Raw genomic sequence first — 15451 nt, 5'->3', positions numbered from 1 at the left:
TTCAAATCTTCGGCACTCGGTTTGGTGTATAATTTTGTCAAAATACTCTGTTCGTTTTTTATATAAGGCGTAGTTGTGTTGTTGCATTTACAGGTACTATCGAAGCCGAATGTACTATTTAACGATCTATTAAATCTCGGAGCGAAAAATGTCGTGAAATTGTTACCTTTATTACGAACACTATATATATTTTCTAAATATCCGATTGTGTGGTTGCTCTCGACGTTCGTTTCGAAATCTATATAAGATATACACAATTCGTTTATGGCCGTAAACACAGTGTACTTGGTCCCGGTTATTGTAAACGGTATTTTTTACATAGGCACCACATCGGGTCTATTGTAAATCATCATGAGCGTATCTTCGGTCACGTCCAAACAGCATTCGATTAGTGATTTTTTTAAAATACAAATAGCCGACGTTTTATCCTAATAAATGATCCGATAGGATCCGTAACGCTCCTATCGGTCTTTCCGGATCTATCAGATACAATTGACGGTTTACGTTCAACAAATACCACTCGAACGGTTCTACAACGATCAATCTATTGCAAGTATCGTCGTCGTCGAGAGTTTTGTCGTAAATCCAATATTCGGTTTGTTGGAAATCACTCTCGTCGAAGGCCTCTCGTTCCATTCTTTTTATCGGCAACACTTCTTTTGATAATGTTGTAATATAAAAAATTAAAGAAATAAAAATCACACATACAGATAATATTGCTAATATTTTTTTAAAATTATTCGCATTAGCGTGGTTGATCGTTTCTTTTGTCTTATTCATATTTGTGTTATATATATATATATATATAACATAGGGATAATATTATAATAAATTCAAGTAAAAAGCATTCTATATTAGTAGTATTATCGCTCGTTCCCAACGGTCGCATCGGTAATCGTTCTAGTATGGATTTTTCGTGCAGTAATAACAAAAGAAAATTCGAATAATGTGGCCGACAGTGGTTTAGGTTGTGAATTAATCGAAAACCATGATAATGATTTTAACGAATGCGCGGATGATGATTCCCGAAAACAAGAAACTCTCGAGGAGAACCAGTCGCGCATCGGACGGTTTTCGATGATATTCATTCAAAACTAAACAATATTACCAAATCAAAACAAAACGACACTGCCGGTAAATACCGAGAAGCCGAGGACAACGACGAAGAAGAAAAAAAAAGAATAAAAAAAATGTGAAAAAAATAAAACTGTCTCCCGTGTTTAACGATAATGTCGACGATTACGCCTTATTTATTGACTCTACCGATGAACCGACTGATGGTAATTTAAACGCGAAAAACCCGTCGTCTTTTAAAAATCTACTGACACCCAATCGCGAACCGACCGATGAAATTATCAACGGTAATGGTGATGTCGGTGTCGATAATAATTCGAGGAAAGAAAAAAAACGAGCTAACAGCAAGAGTGTCGTCGGCTACGAACAACAGCAGAAGCCTATGATGATGCCCGACGTCGTCAGTTATAACGACGATTGTGATTTGAGAAATACACAAGCGATCACTATGGATTTGGTCGAGACTCCTTTGTACATCGTGGAAGAAAATTGGCTGAAGTCGCACGGTTTCAAGGAATACACACACAGTAAAGACTATAAGCAAAACACGGTGGTTTTTTCGCACGAAAATAATAGACGTTATTATTATAGTCAGAAAAAACCTCTACAATTATCGTCTCTTAAAGAATTCAAAAACAGCGGTCATACTATTTGTATAGATTATGATTACTCGTATTCCAGACCTTTGAGTTTTGATCTGGATTGCGTGTTGTGTCATAATCCACCGATGCGCGATGTTCGCGAGTTTAGACATTGCGACGAGAACGCCATCAATAGGTTTGTGAATAGTTTAAGAGAAAAACTCAAAAAAATAAATCCCAATACGCGTATAATGATATTTAATAGAGAAAAATCACACAACGTCCACGTGTATACGGATTTTATGTTGAGTGTGGCGTTTCATTGCCACATCGTGCACGCTTTAAAAACGGAATTGGAATCGGATAATCAATATGTTATTGACTTTCCGAGATTTATGCCGCTTCCGTATTCCGTGAAGAGGATTAACGGCGAAGCCAAACACGACTCGCCCTACAAAGAGTACGAATGCGTTGGTAATTTTTACGATGACTTCTCGATTTTACCCGGTTCGGATTGTTTGTTTCGCGACAATTACAAATTGTGTGATCCCGGAGAACTGACGGACGACGATATCGAAGTATTGCGTATCGATAATGGAAAACCCAAATCTAAATCTATCGTGTACGTGTACACTAAAAATATAATTTTAACTAAAACATTGCCGATGATCAATAGCTCTTACCACGTTCTCGGTTTAAAGAACAACCATCGGGTACCCGAATTGGTTTTGCGATCCGTACAAACTTATTTCCTGAACATCATCAGTGTTTTCTTGCAAAATATGCACGCGCGCAACAATACCAATGTCATAAAAATCAATTACGACAATATCAATAATGACAAATTGGTCTGCGCGTTTATAGCAAACTATAGAAATCGTATAAATTGCTTTTTTGATAAACACAACAAATGTATAGGATCCAAGGAATCGTCGCCAGAAATGCCGACGGTAAAATCAAAAACTCCCATGATTAGCTACTTTGAAGTGGACAATTCGTTGAAACACGTTAATATGGATGATAAATATTTTTATAAAAAGAAAAAATATAACTATGATGATGATGGTAGTTGTAATAGCGATGATGAAGAAAACAGTAATGATAGCTTAATTGACGACAACGACGACGATGAAGAGGATGATGATGGTAATGATGAAGCAGATCACAACGATAGTTTGAACAAGAGTAAAGTTTCAAACATTTATAAAGACGTGGACGAGAATAGCAATATCGATCGTAATATAGTTACAAATCAAAATTATAATATTACAAAACTAGTAATTATAAAGAGAGGCGTGTTTGACTCTTTTGTTTTACACAGCGTTTATAAAAACGGTGGAATGAACATGCAACATTTTGTGATTGCTTTGCATAAAGCTATAAATCTAGATAAACACGACATTAAAAACTTTGTAAATTTCCTGCGCGTGATTTATGAAAATTCTACATACAAGAAACTCGCCGGTTCTCCAAAGTTTGTAGATTATTTTTTAAACAATTACTGTTTGTCCATAGAAAAATCGTATATATCCGATAGTGATTTCATATTGGACTATATGTCTTTGGTCGATAATCACAACATCGGTGTGCATATGTCGGTGTCGGAAGTGTTTAATAAAATATTATTGGATGTTTTGAGCACCGACTCTATAAAAACGTATTACAATGAACAGATATTGGTGAATAAAAAAATAAATCAAAGCAAATTCGACGAGTTTCGCGATATCATCATGAAGCTAATACGAAGATTGAGAATATTCGTGTATCACAACTCGTTCCCGTTTATGATGGATACGACTTATTGGATATACAACAAAGCATCGCCATCGACATCGCCTACTATTTTATTTTACGAATGGCCGACTCCTCTGTTCGAAAAGATCAAACCGTTTTTCACGAAACCCGATTTCTATCACGTTTTCGTCGTTTCTCAATTTCTACAACCCATACCATACATGATCGCCACGGAATGCGGAGTGTTTAATTCCATCACCGGATTGTACGTGTCGCATAGTCCGTTGATTGGTTTCACCAAACGAAGAAAATATATAATTTATCCGCATATTCCGGAAATTACACCAAAACCAAATACTAAAATCAACGAAAGTCTAATAGAATTCCGACAAAAATATTCAAAATTTTTCTACAATCTACTGAAAGACGAATTATATATTTTATATACTTATTATCTGTACGTGCCTGCCATAATTTCATTGAGATTTGTATATAATTTACATTATTCGGATATATTTCGTTTTTTCGACATTGCTTATTCTTATAACGTTACGAAAGCCGAGTTTATAACAGAATTGTACCCGTTCAATCGCAACTTAATCATATATATATTACATTTAATTTCGATTTATGGATTGGAAAAAGTATGTTGTTACGATAAATTATGCCACGTGTTGTTTAATATGCATCCGAGTACGATTACCGCTAAAAATTGGTTGGATAATTATTACAATATCATCGGGAAGCATTTTAATGATAACATTTCTGAATTCAGTATAAATGATGAAGAGTGCAACGAGTCTTTGAATTTTATGAGTATACTTTTGAGTTATAAATCCGAAGACGTGGAATACACTACGCAGGATTTTATCTTGGCGACTTCTCTGCTAGCCGCTCTGTTTAAAGAAATGAACTATGTTGAATTCTTCAAAGCTTTCGGTTACGAAAACGCACCGAATGGAAACAGCATGCCTAATCCTACCGTGCACAACATCATTAAAGATTGGAACGACGCGGAATCGTACAAACCATCATCGGAAACCATGACAAAACTCACTAAAAAAGCCATGGATTTGGTTTTGATCGGTCGGAGTAGTAAACTAAATAAACAAATCGATTCGGTGCTGTTCAGCACCGTATTGCAAATCGCTATAAGCGCTTCTTTTGACAAAGTAAAAACTTTAGAATTGTTAAACATGATGAGCGCGTCTATGGTGAATACCAATGTTTTAAAATTAATGTTTATATTCCACGGTCCCAGAAATGCCGGTAAGACTTACATATTGGATATATTGGAGTACGCGATGAGTCCTTACGTGTACGCTACGATTGGTAAAAATTTGGAAAAACAAAACGAACGAGGCGCCGTATTATCGAAAAATTTAATGATTCGTTGCAACGAATTGGAAAACATCGATGGACAGACGTTAAAAGCTTATACTGGAGAAGACGCCAGCAGTGGTCAGATATTCTACGATCAAAAATACGAACTCAACAACGTCGGGCAGGGTTTATTTTACGTGGGTACTAATAAATATATATTATTCCAAGACGAATACAAGACTGATCCGGTGCTCATACGAAGACTGCACGCGATAACTCTACACAGCGCTCATTACAACGATTCGTCCGTGTTTAATGGTAAATCGTCTCTTTTCAATATGGCGGCAAATATGAATTTTTTCATAGGAACAAACGACATGAGCAACGATCGTAGACATTTTGCTTACATGTGGTTGATGTTTGAAAACTATTTCACGTCGAGAGACGAAAACACGAGAAATCCCAGAGTGAATTTGGTTATAAACGATTCCGTGCACTACAGACAAGTTGTTTATTGCCTGAACAGCACGATATACCGGGTGCTGAGCAGATGTGATTTGTGCTACGAGGTTGGTTTCAAAATATTAAAATCAAAATTCATGAACATGGTTTCCTGCTATTTGATCGATTCATCGAACATCAACATCATGGGCGGCGTTCGATACAACGGCGGTAATTCTTCGATGAACATGGATAAAATAAAATTCTATCAGTCGTTTCAAGACTTGTACGGCATTGATTTGGAATCTATGCCCGACGATTCGTATATTGAAAATGTTCAATGTATAAATCTGGTAAAGAGGATCATGGACGATTTCCAAGTCGAATACGACAAAAATAGTAATATAACCAAGGAGGATTTGGTAACTAAATTGAACAAGTATACTGATCCCGACGACAAATCAGAAGCCGAATCATATTTCACCAGAAACAATGTGAATTTTATGTTTTGTAAAGAATTGAATTACCACGTGTTAAAAAATTATAGATTTATAATTCCCGAGGGAGAGGATGCGTAATAAAATTTGTATAACATTATTATAATAAAGATGAAAATATTTTTATAATTCTTTGTTTTATTATATTTTTATACGAACACAAGTCAAAATAATCTTCTGGTTCCAATATACAACTGTTGGTTATGTGCTCTAATAATACTTCAAATTTATACTCTAAACACACGATAGAATGGATGATTTTGTTTTCGCATATTTTCCTTAGACCATAATCCTTAATAATAAAGTTGAATTTCTTTCTAATTTCATTATTATTTATGGTTTTTAATGTATAATCGGAAAGTTCGTACATTGTTATATTGTCGTCTTTACTTTCGTTTGTACACGCTGCGCAATCGTCGCACGGAGTGACTTGTCTATGATACGCGTTTAGAAGCATTTTTTTTGTTATTATAAAACACACATACACATCAACTATATATACTATATTTAACTATTACTTTTTTTACTTCTCAAATCTTTCAGCTTGTTTTTGTTTAATGGTTTTTTTCTTAAAACACATTCGTGAATATCATTATCGTTGTCAGACTACATCAAATCTTCTTGATCCTTTTCCCGTTTCCTATACTCTTGTTGGTCTTTATAATTGTTGAATTTTAAATTTCGCTTTGCCATATAAATATTTAAAACCTTATTTCGCGACACCGTATACAGATTCAGTAAATAATACAAGACTATGCATATCAACACCAACAGCACTAGTAGTATTAGGAAAAAAGACGGTGATACTAGTATATTATAAGAGAAATACTTATGATTCCTATATAAATCACCGATTTTAAAATATCAGACGAATCCAGTATAAAGGATTTTTTTGAAACTTCGTTGAACATGCTATTTATATGACTTATATGTTCCGTATCGTACATGATGTTTTTTATTTTATCCATAGTCTTGGTAGAATCGTTCGGTCTGTCGGTCGGTCGCGACGCACTACTATATTATGTTTTTTTATTAAGCATAAAGAGTATTTTTAATAGACGAATCCTATTGTTCGTGACTGGATTTATATTCATCATCGTCGTCGTCAATGTCATTGATATTTGTGTTGTCGTAGTCGTCGTCGTCGTCATGAAGAGTTATACCAATAAGTTCCGACATATTTAAAATATAATTTGGATTCTCGGCAGCGGCTGTGGTGGTTTCGTTAGTTTCCGCTGTAGTCTTGCCACTCGTTTCTGTTGTAAATTTAGTATGCGAAATGCTAGACGGATAATTTTCAATATCATCGCTATCGTCATAATTATCATCGAGTTTAATACCGACATCGTCCCAATATTCATCGAATTGTATATCATTCGCGATATTGGCTATATTATTGTCGTCACCATCATCTTCATCGTCGTAATTTTTACCGTATTTGTCGTCGTCATCGTAGTTCGCGTCAGATGATTTTATATTGGGTTCTTTGCCATCATCATCATCATCATCATCGCTTTTGGCGTAGTCGTCGCCGTTGTCATCGTCAACAAACGACAATCTTCTATTGGTTTTTTGTGATTAACTACCATCATCATCATTATCATCATCTTTATTAAAATTTTCGTTGGATTCGTGAAAAGACAAAGACGACGCCGGTGCCGGTGATGGTGGTGGTGGTGGTGGCGGTGATGCTGGTGTTGGCTGCGAACAGCATTGTTCGCAATTCGATGCTAATTTTTTCGATTTAATAAACCTATTCAGCTCTCGATCGTTTCTATCCAACAGTTTGCGTTTTACACCAGTTAAATGATTCGAATATAGACAATTTGTATCGATGTCGTTTTTACTCAAAAGAGATGGGGTATTTTTAAAATATGAATTTAACAAAGACTTTGTATATCTCATACAAATCAAAAGATCCATTTTATTTGTTAACAAATTCTATTTAACGAATACAAAATAAAATAATTCTCTATGTGGTATGTTATAATGATTAGGTGATATTATAATTATATTTCTGTTTTCCAAAGTGACCATCGGGACAAGGTAATCCATGATGATTTTGTCGGTGATTCTCATAAAACGACCGTCTATATTAGCAGTCTTCGTTCGGGCATCGTGGGTGGTCGCGTATATGAAAACCGCCGGATCGTGGGCCATGATATACGAGTACAACTACGAAAAACAATATGAAAAATTATATTTAATAAGTATAAAGTTAGTAAAAAAAAAAAAATATTTACGTTTTGATGCTTCACGTAAAGAGCATATCTACTGCTGACCATAGAATTCATATCACACTCACTCGAGCGAACGACGCGTCAAAACTATATGGAATTATTCAATTTTCTCTTTTTATTTATATTATTCGCAGCGGCGTTGTGTCGTATCCATTCTATAGTTTCTGTGGGCATCGTAACGTATGAAAGAGACGATAATTCTTTGACGATCATTTTTAAATACGTAAAACTGGTGTAGAATTTTTCCCTCTTGTCCTGCTGCTGCGTGAGAACGACGAAATTGCGATTCGTTTGCACGTTGGCTTTGATCGAGTCGTTCGTGTCCAATAAATGTTTGTTGCACAGCACAAAATCACCAACACCGTTTGTTACGATATGCAAATGTATCATATCTATACATTTGTTGTAGATTTTATATCTCTCACGGTTTTTATAGAGTACAGAATATTTTATAGTAAATTATCATTATATACTTTAACGTGCCGCATAAAACGTGTTTACACTGAAGACGACGAAGAGTTTTTTAACGATATCGATAACGAACTTGTCTAACTTGTATTCTAATGATGTAGTACTCATTGTAATAAATCAACTCTGTTAATTTACTATTAATTTTTCCCTTATCCATATTTTTTTTTTAGTGAATTCGAGATCACTAAGTATCACCTCGATCGATCGATCGAGCGAACGCGAGCGAAAAGTCGTAGTCACCTCGATCGATCGAGTGTGTGGACGCGCATGAGTTTTACACGCAGAGTCCTACGGAGTCGTGGTCGTCTTCGCGATTGAACGGACTCTCTCGCGCAAGCGTTCTCTGTCGTAAACTTGGTCAAATATCGATAGCCGTCGTCGTCATTATCATCGTCGTCATTATCGTCTTTGTCGGTTGAGCGACTTATCGCCAAGAGCTCGAATCTTTTAGAATGAACGCTGCACTATGTCGCTGTAGAACGCGGACGACTATTCATATTGCACGCGCGCTAAACTTATATTTTTTTTATTTTAGGACATAATGGAAAACGCCAGATCATTGGTGTTTAGCTGGATCTACGAGAAACCCAAAGCCGATGTCGATAATATCCGCAACTACGTGCAGTGTTTAGATATGTTAAAATGTTTAATCGACAACTCATCTACCGGCACTTCGTCGCTAAAGCGATACGCTAGAATATTCGAATCGCGAAAGCTGGATAATTATCGTCGTGAAGTTTCATTTAAGCGTGATATCGCGATTATATTATCGTCCATGCGTTCTCTGTTGGAACAGACCAAAGACGCCGTATTGTCGGACGGTATGGATATAGACTCGCTCATGGACGATTTACGCGCGGAATGAGAAGATGTAAATAACAAGTACGATGCTTTTTTGAACGACGTCAGTATCGATCCTGTATTCATTAAATTGGGTATGATTTTTAAATAAGCATTGGATTTGGCGGCCTTTAAGAACGCCATCAGGTACGATGATTGTATAAATCTCAAACCTACGCTGACTACAAAAGATATGGCCGATCTGATGAGTTTTAAAAGCGATTTTCTAAAGTTTTCTATAGACGTCGGTGTTTTAATTAAAATGTCCAAACACATCGTGGATTTTATAGATTTTTTATTCCCGTATCTAAAAGAAAGTAATATTTATCATAAAATATATGTGAGCGAGATGTTTGTATTTAAGAAAAATTTTGAACACGCGGAAATTGTATCGGGATTCATTATAAAAAATCATCCGCTGATTGCGTCGATTCCAAAGACTGGTTTGCCCACTACGATCATAATGATGGATCATCGAAAAACACTGCTACAACCACTGCCACCACAACCCGTCCGACAGCATCAGCGGAGCTGCCACCAAAAGCCAGATATCAACTTAGAGATCGATCGTTGATTAGTAAGATACATTTTCTCAGTGACGCTTACGACATTGTTGACGACGAGAGTATCGACGAATCATACCAACCAGAAGATGGTAGTGACTACGACGACGACGACTACATCTATTATAAAAAATCAAACAGAAAAAACAAAAAAAAAACAAGAAAAAAATGAACAAGAATTACAAGAAAAAATTTTATTCTCTATTGTTATAGAACATTCTTTATTGTATACATTTCATTAATCACCAACCATATATGCTGCTTTTGTATTATTAATAAGTATTCGCGCTACTCTAAGTATTCTTATACTCTTATACTCACACAAAAAGTATTATTGAACCAATAAAGAGGTTTTAAAATACAGTCTTTAGTATATATCCTATAAACACCACCACCACACACATCCTATAATAAAACTAAGGCAAGAGGCGCAAGAGATTTTACTCCTTTCGAGGCGTTGCTACGACGGTGAGATACACCACATAAGAGCACTCACACTATAAATTCTCGTTTAAGAGTTGCACTATAAATTCTCGTTTACAAATTTAACGACAAAGTGGGTATTTTTTTTTAAGAGTCGAGCGATCGCGTCTAGTCTGATCGCCAATTCGAGTGCATTCGCATCGAGTTTTTGATGCTCGTGGGATTTCGTGGCAATAAACGCATCCACACGATAGAAGGAAGCTTTTTTTTTTTAAAACGATAATCTCTCTACAATAAATCCGGGCATTATCACTTTGGAGTTTGTAATGCTTATGTGTAATTCTTTCGCGATACTCGATAATATCAAACACAAAACGTCTAAATCAAACATTATATATATGAAATTATAAATATTGATACTGAAAGAAGTAAAAGTTGTCGTTAGATTCATATTATTGTTGCGTTTTCGTTTACGAGAAATCAAAAGCTTACTCAATATAGCCTCTTTGTCGGGAAAATTATTATTAAAGCCATTGTGGTGTATTTTAGCATCGCGACACTCTGAATTTGATATTAACTTTGAGAAAATTAAACGAGTTTTTGATAGTTGTAAATTTTTAAAATATCCGATATTTTGATTATGTATTATGTGTTCTTCGAGTGTAGGCGACCATACCGTATAATTATTAATATTTACCGCCATCGCGTTGGACGGAGTGTAGGCTATAAAAGACTTTGTCATGCAAAATGGCAATCTACCGGACAGAGATTTGGAATATAAACGCAAACCAATATTAAAATTAAATATCACATTAGAATCTAGATGAAGGAAACATTTGGATATGTTGAACAAATTCAATCCCGTGAGTATTATATGAATGCGGCGACCATCATTTTCTACACAGCATGAAGATTCTCCAACTACGCCGCATGATGTATCTGTGTGTTGATTCGCTTCTTGTTGGTGATGACGATGATGATGATGATTCGACGGTAATCCGGAATCGTTGGTCGTTTTCATCGTATTAAAATACGATAATGTGCTTTTCAATAACTTTTCATCAATTTTTGACCATCTGTTGAAAATATAATGATCGCTTTTGCGTTCCGTGACTATAACGTGTGGAAAAAAAAAATTAATCAACTCTGTGAAAATATTCGTCGACTTGTGAAATTTTTTTTTTTCGTACTTACGATAATCTTTCTCGAACGATTGAGAAAAATTTACAATTATAAAATACTCTGATTTATCATCATCACAAACTTCTTTTTTAATTTTTTCAAACTTGCTGTTTACACAACGAACATTGTTCGGAGTGAGATCAAATACCGAACATCTTTTCTCAGCAGTCTTGTTTTTCATCGTCACTTTATACCGCTCGCAATTTTCGTTGGTATCTTTGCGATTATTACAATTGTGGGACATCAAAGACGCCGATGATTGTAGCGGTGACACTACCGTCGGTATCGACGAAATACCCGTAATCATGTTTTTTGAAAAATTTGTAGAAGTCGTAGTTGCGGTAAATGTAGTTACATCAGTTGTCATCACGCTCCAATCTTGAGTGTATACGCGCCGCGGTATCGGCAACACAAAAACAAAGAACGATAAAAAAGAAATGCTTTTTACGACCACCCGAAGTCTACAGAATCCGAATGTATACTGATAAACAAACACGATGAGTCTGGTATCTAGTCATTAGTCAAGTATTATAAGCTCTGCGGCGCACACACACACAAGATTTCTTCTTGCCGCCACTACTGTCGCTGCCGTCGTCGTTGTTGTCGTTAACGGTTACGACGCTGACTGTCGCAATCATAATAAATTATTAATGTAACTCTAAGATCGACGTAATATCCAACTAAGCTCGAATCGATCGACATATAAATATGTGAAAAAAATATTTAATTCAATTATAATTTTTGTCGAACGATTCTTTTCCATTTAAGTTTAATATTAGCTATAACTATTGGTCGATCTTTTCTATTTTCTTGATGGTAAATATAAAACAACCATTATATAAAATTACAGATATTTACTGTGTATAAAAAAAAAATATTTCCGTTCACAGAATTGGAATCAGATTATACATATAAAAAGCGTTTGCCCGACTCTTAAGTCAGCAGACCAAATGCTAACGATCAAGCTACAGCAGTTTTATTAGCTCCTTCAGTTGACGTATGTTGGCGCAGCTCCTGAATCTTGAGCTGCAACCTATTCCTATTCTGATAGTACTTGGTCTGAATCTTTGGCATCTGATTAACCTCCGCTTCCGTTTTGAATTTCTGTATATCTGCTATTTTCTGTGCAAACGACTGCTCCAGCTTTTGACGCAGTTGATCGACTTTCGGTATTTTAAGCTTCCGCTCACGCTCCACCTCTTTGCTAAATGCAATATTCCAATAGTTTATAGTTCTCTTCACATGGGTTAAGACAACCTCCCACAACTGAATCTACACCCTAGCATTTTCGTTTATTTCGGTGTATTCCTGCTCCAATTTACTCAATTCTTTTTCCGAATCCTGCAACTCCTTCGTGACGTTTGTTCCCGGGGCCTATTTGTTGACTTTGGCCAGATTTATCTTACCAGGAGCACAGCTCACCGCAGCTATGAATGCCATAGACATCAGCAGTATCGCCTTATTGGGAACAATTGTCGATAGCAATGATATCAATTGAATATCAAGCTGAGATTTTTATGATATAATTTGTCCGTTTATTTTCTTATATTGTTAGGTTTTTAATTTAGGGTTTATTAAATTAATAATTCGTTTATAACATTTTTATTTATTACATTTAAAGTATACACTATATATATATAAATTTAATTTTTACAACCACTAAGTAACATTTGAATATTGGATGCGTGAGATTTTAAAGGACTCGTTACAATTTGATTTATAGATTTTATACATTCGTTAATATCTGTCATTTCTTTTTTCAACTCGACTTTTGACAAATTTGCCGTGTCTTTTGTAAAATTAAAATATTTAAAACAATCGGTGTTACGTAAAAAAACTCGAATTCGTCCATTCGCCTCTTTATTTAGAACCACACATACACTAGATTGCGATGACGATGACGACGCCGACTCCAAATGATCCAATCGAACGAAATCCTCGATACGATGATAGTTATGATCATCATCATCTACAATAGCCATGTCCTTACGGAGTTGATCGGCTGCGTTTTTCAATAGATTGAAGTTTCTCGTCATTTCAATCTAGACATACACATACAGAATTTATTACTTATATATTCTCGTTCATCAGCATCGCTTATTAATAAATAAATACTCACTTTGATATAGAAAAATCGACGATTATTACTTTTAAAATGTTTAAACTATCTTCAGAAGACGATGACAACGACGACTGCGATGATTTGATCCTTCTTTTAAATTCTACGCGCACGTCTTTTTCCGTTTCTATTTTATCCACATCTTTTGTATCGAAAAAACCACTACGAGTTTTTGATTTTAAAAACAAACATTCTAACAAAACGTATTGTCGTAGTCTCGATGATGATGATGATGTCGTGTATTGTTGTTTTATAAAATACAAGTAGTTTATCAGAAGAGAAACGCAAAACAACTGTTTACAAAAACTAAAAGAACCTATATTTATAAAATCTTCCACTTCTCTACAATCTAATGAGCATTTAATGATGTGAAATAAATACTCATCGTTAGTTCGCAATGATATTTTATTCGTTTTAATATACTTTACAGCCAGCAGTTCGTAGTTTTTCAACATTTTATAAATCATCAACGAACCGTCGCCGCACATTTTTTTTACGTCTATCGGTGGAAAGCACAATACTCGATTCCCCGACAAATCGAAACTCGTTGAAAAATATTTGTTTTTCAGCTCGCAATCGTCCACGATTGATAATAATTTTTTGTAATTTTCCAAATTATAGTCTATAATTTTACAATTATCACTTTCAACGTGTTCGCCGTCGACACTATCAAAACGGTTGACCGTGTTTGTGTTGAGGCAATATTTGCCGTACGCAGCACCGCCTGAATATCTATTGCTGTACGTAGTACTCTCGGAACAGATAATGTCGACGCTGCCGTCATCGTCGTCGCTTTCGCTGTCTAATGTTATTCTAGAATTACGGCACAGACCGCAAACGTCGTTAGGATTTGTGCATTCGCTACACGTTAGTTCGTTATACACCGCATTAGGATGTGGGTAGAGTAACAATTTATTAGTTTCGGGTTGTTGCGTATTGTCGTAATCATCGTTATCACTATTATTGTCGTTAGAATCTGAAGAGGAGACGCGTTTGAGACCGGTGAAAAAAGAATACACAGAAGACAACATATCTTTGATGTCTAAAATGATAAGACTAGAAAAATAGATATTACTCAGGTTTTATACTAATATCCGAGCTCTTTATACTTAATGTTATACGTGTGTATGTGTGTGTGTGTTTAGAATTATAAATTCAGATGTTGGCAGTGTATTTTTTTTATACCAGTACGTGCATACTTCCCTATCCATAGACATATCAAAAGACCTATGAGAATCAAACACAAGCATATTATATAATTACTGACGATAAACATCGATACGGCTGCCAATACGCCGGAAACGGCCAAACTAAACGATTGTATGCTAAAACCAACACTTAGAGATTCGCAATTTATGAACGGATAGAAATCAAACAATCTCTTGTCTTCGTGTTGATTTAATTGTTCGAAAAAATCACGAGTACACGATTCGCATTTGTAATAACGTCTTATTAGAGTATGCGATGGTGGTTATTAATTAAAGGTTTCTTTACTGTACAGTATTTAAAATGCACTCCGTCGTACAGAGATTTCATGTAATTTTTTGACGATGGTTTATTTGTGTTTTTCAAAGAAATCCGCTTTTTAACTATACGATTTCCTTTATATTTATTCTTTTTCGATTTAATTCGTCTCTTTTGTCTATCGATGCGATTGACATCGGAATCATCTTTGTTTTTATTATAATCACCATCATCATCACTATTGTCATTTTCTTCATCATTTTCAATAGAAACCACACTCGTTGTAGTATTATTTATCAACTCTTCGGTATCGCTATACATTATATTATTTAAATTTTCATTTTCTTCTTCGCAAAATTCATCGTATTCATCAATATCATCATCGATATTAATTTTTTTAAAAGCATCATTGGAAGAAACCGAATCGAAAGTCATGTTTAAGTAGAATAGATATTATGACTACTTTAGCCGATATTTTAAACGACGATAACAACAATCG

The 15451-nt window shown here is 35.2% G+C and overlaps 3 protein-coding genes across 3 annotated transcripts; all 3 read right to left on the bottom strand.

Annotated features, from left to right (window-relative positions):
* Positions 1-6: 6 nt before the first annotated feature.
* On the bottom strand, positions 7-692 carry LOC112595713. The gene has a single exon (XM_025341012.1). The coding sequence runs from the start codon at positions 634-636 to the stop codon at positions 424-426; it is 213 nt and encodes a 70-aa protein (XP_025196797.1). The 5' UTR covers positions 637-692; the 3' UTR covers positions 7-423.
* A 9281-nt stretch (positions 693-9973) lies between these two features.
* Positions 9974-11980, bottom strand: LOC112595709. Its single transcript, XM_025341007.1, has 2 exons — positions 11382-11980; positions 9974-11300 (listed from the first exon to the last, which is right to left on the bottom strand). Exons 1-2 carry the CDS (start codon positions 11734-11736, stop codon positions 10459-10461), a joined length of 1197 nt encoding a protein of 398 aa, XP_025196792.1. The 5' UTR covers positions 11737-11980; the 3' UTR covers positions 9974-10458.
* A 1034-nt stretch (positions 11981-13014) lies between these two features.
* On the bottom strand, positions 13015-14559 carry LOC112595710. The gene is made up of 2 exons (XM_025341008.1): positions 13489-14559; positions 13015-13411 (listed from the first exon to the last, which is right to left on the bottom strand). Exons 1-2 carry the CDS (start codon positions 14517-14519, stop codon positions 13402-13404), a joined length of 1041 nt encoding a protein of 346 aa, XP_025196793.1. The 5' UTR covers positions 14520-14559; the 3' UTR covers positions 13015-13401.
* Between the last annotated feature and the right edge of the window lie 892 nt (positions 14560-15451).

This window comes from Melanaphis sacchari, unplaced genomic scaffold (assembly GCF_002803265.2).
Source record: "Melanaphis sacchari strain LSU unplaced genomic scaffold, SCAv2.0 Contig299_pilon_pilon, whole genome shotgun sequence".
Lineage (NCBI taxonomy): Eukaryota > Metazoa > Arthropoda > Insecta > Hemiptera > Aphididae > Melanaphis > Melanaphis sacchari.
Note: the sequence above shows the minus strand (reverse complement) of the source record. Positions and strands in the feature narration are given on the sequence as shown.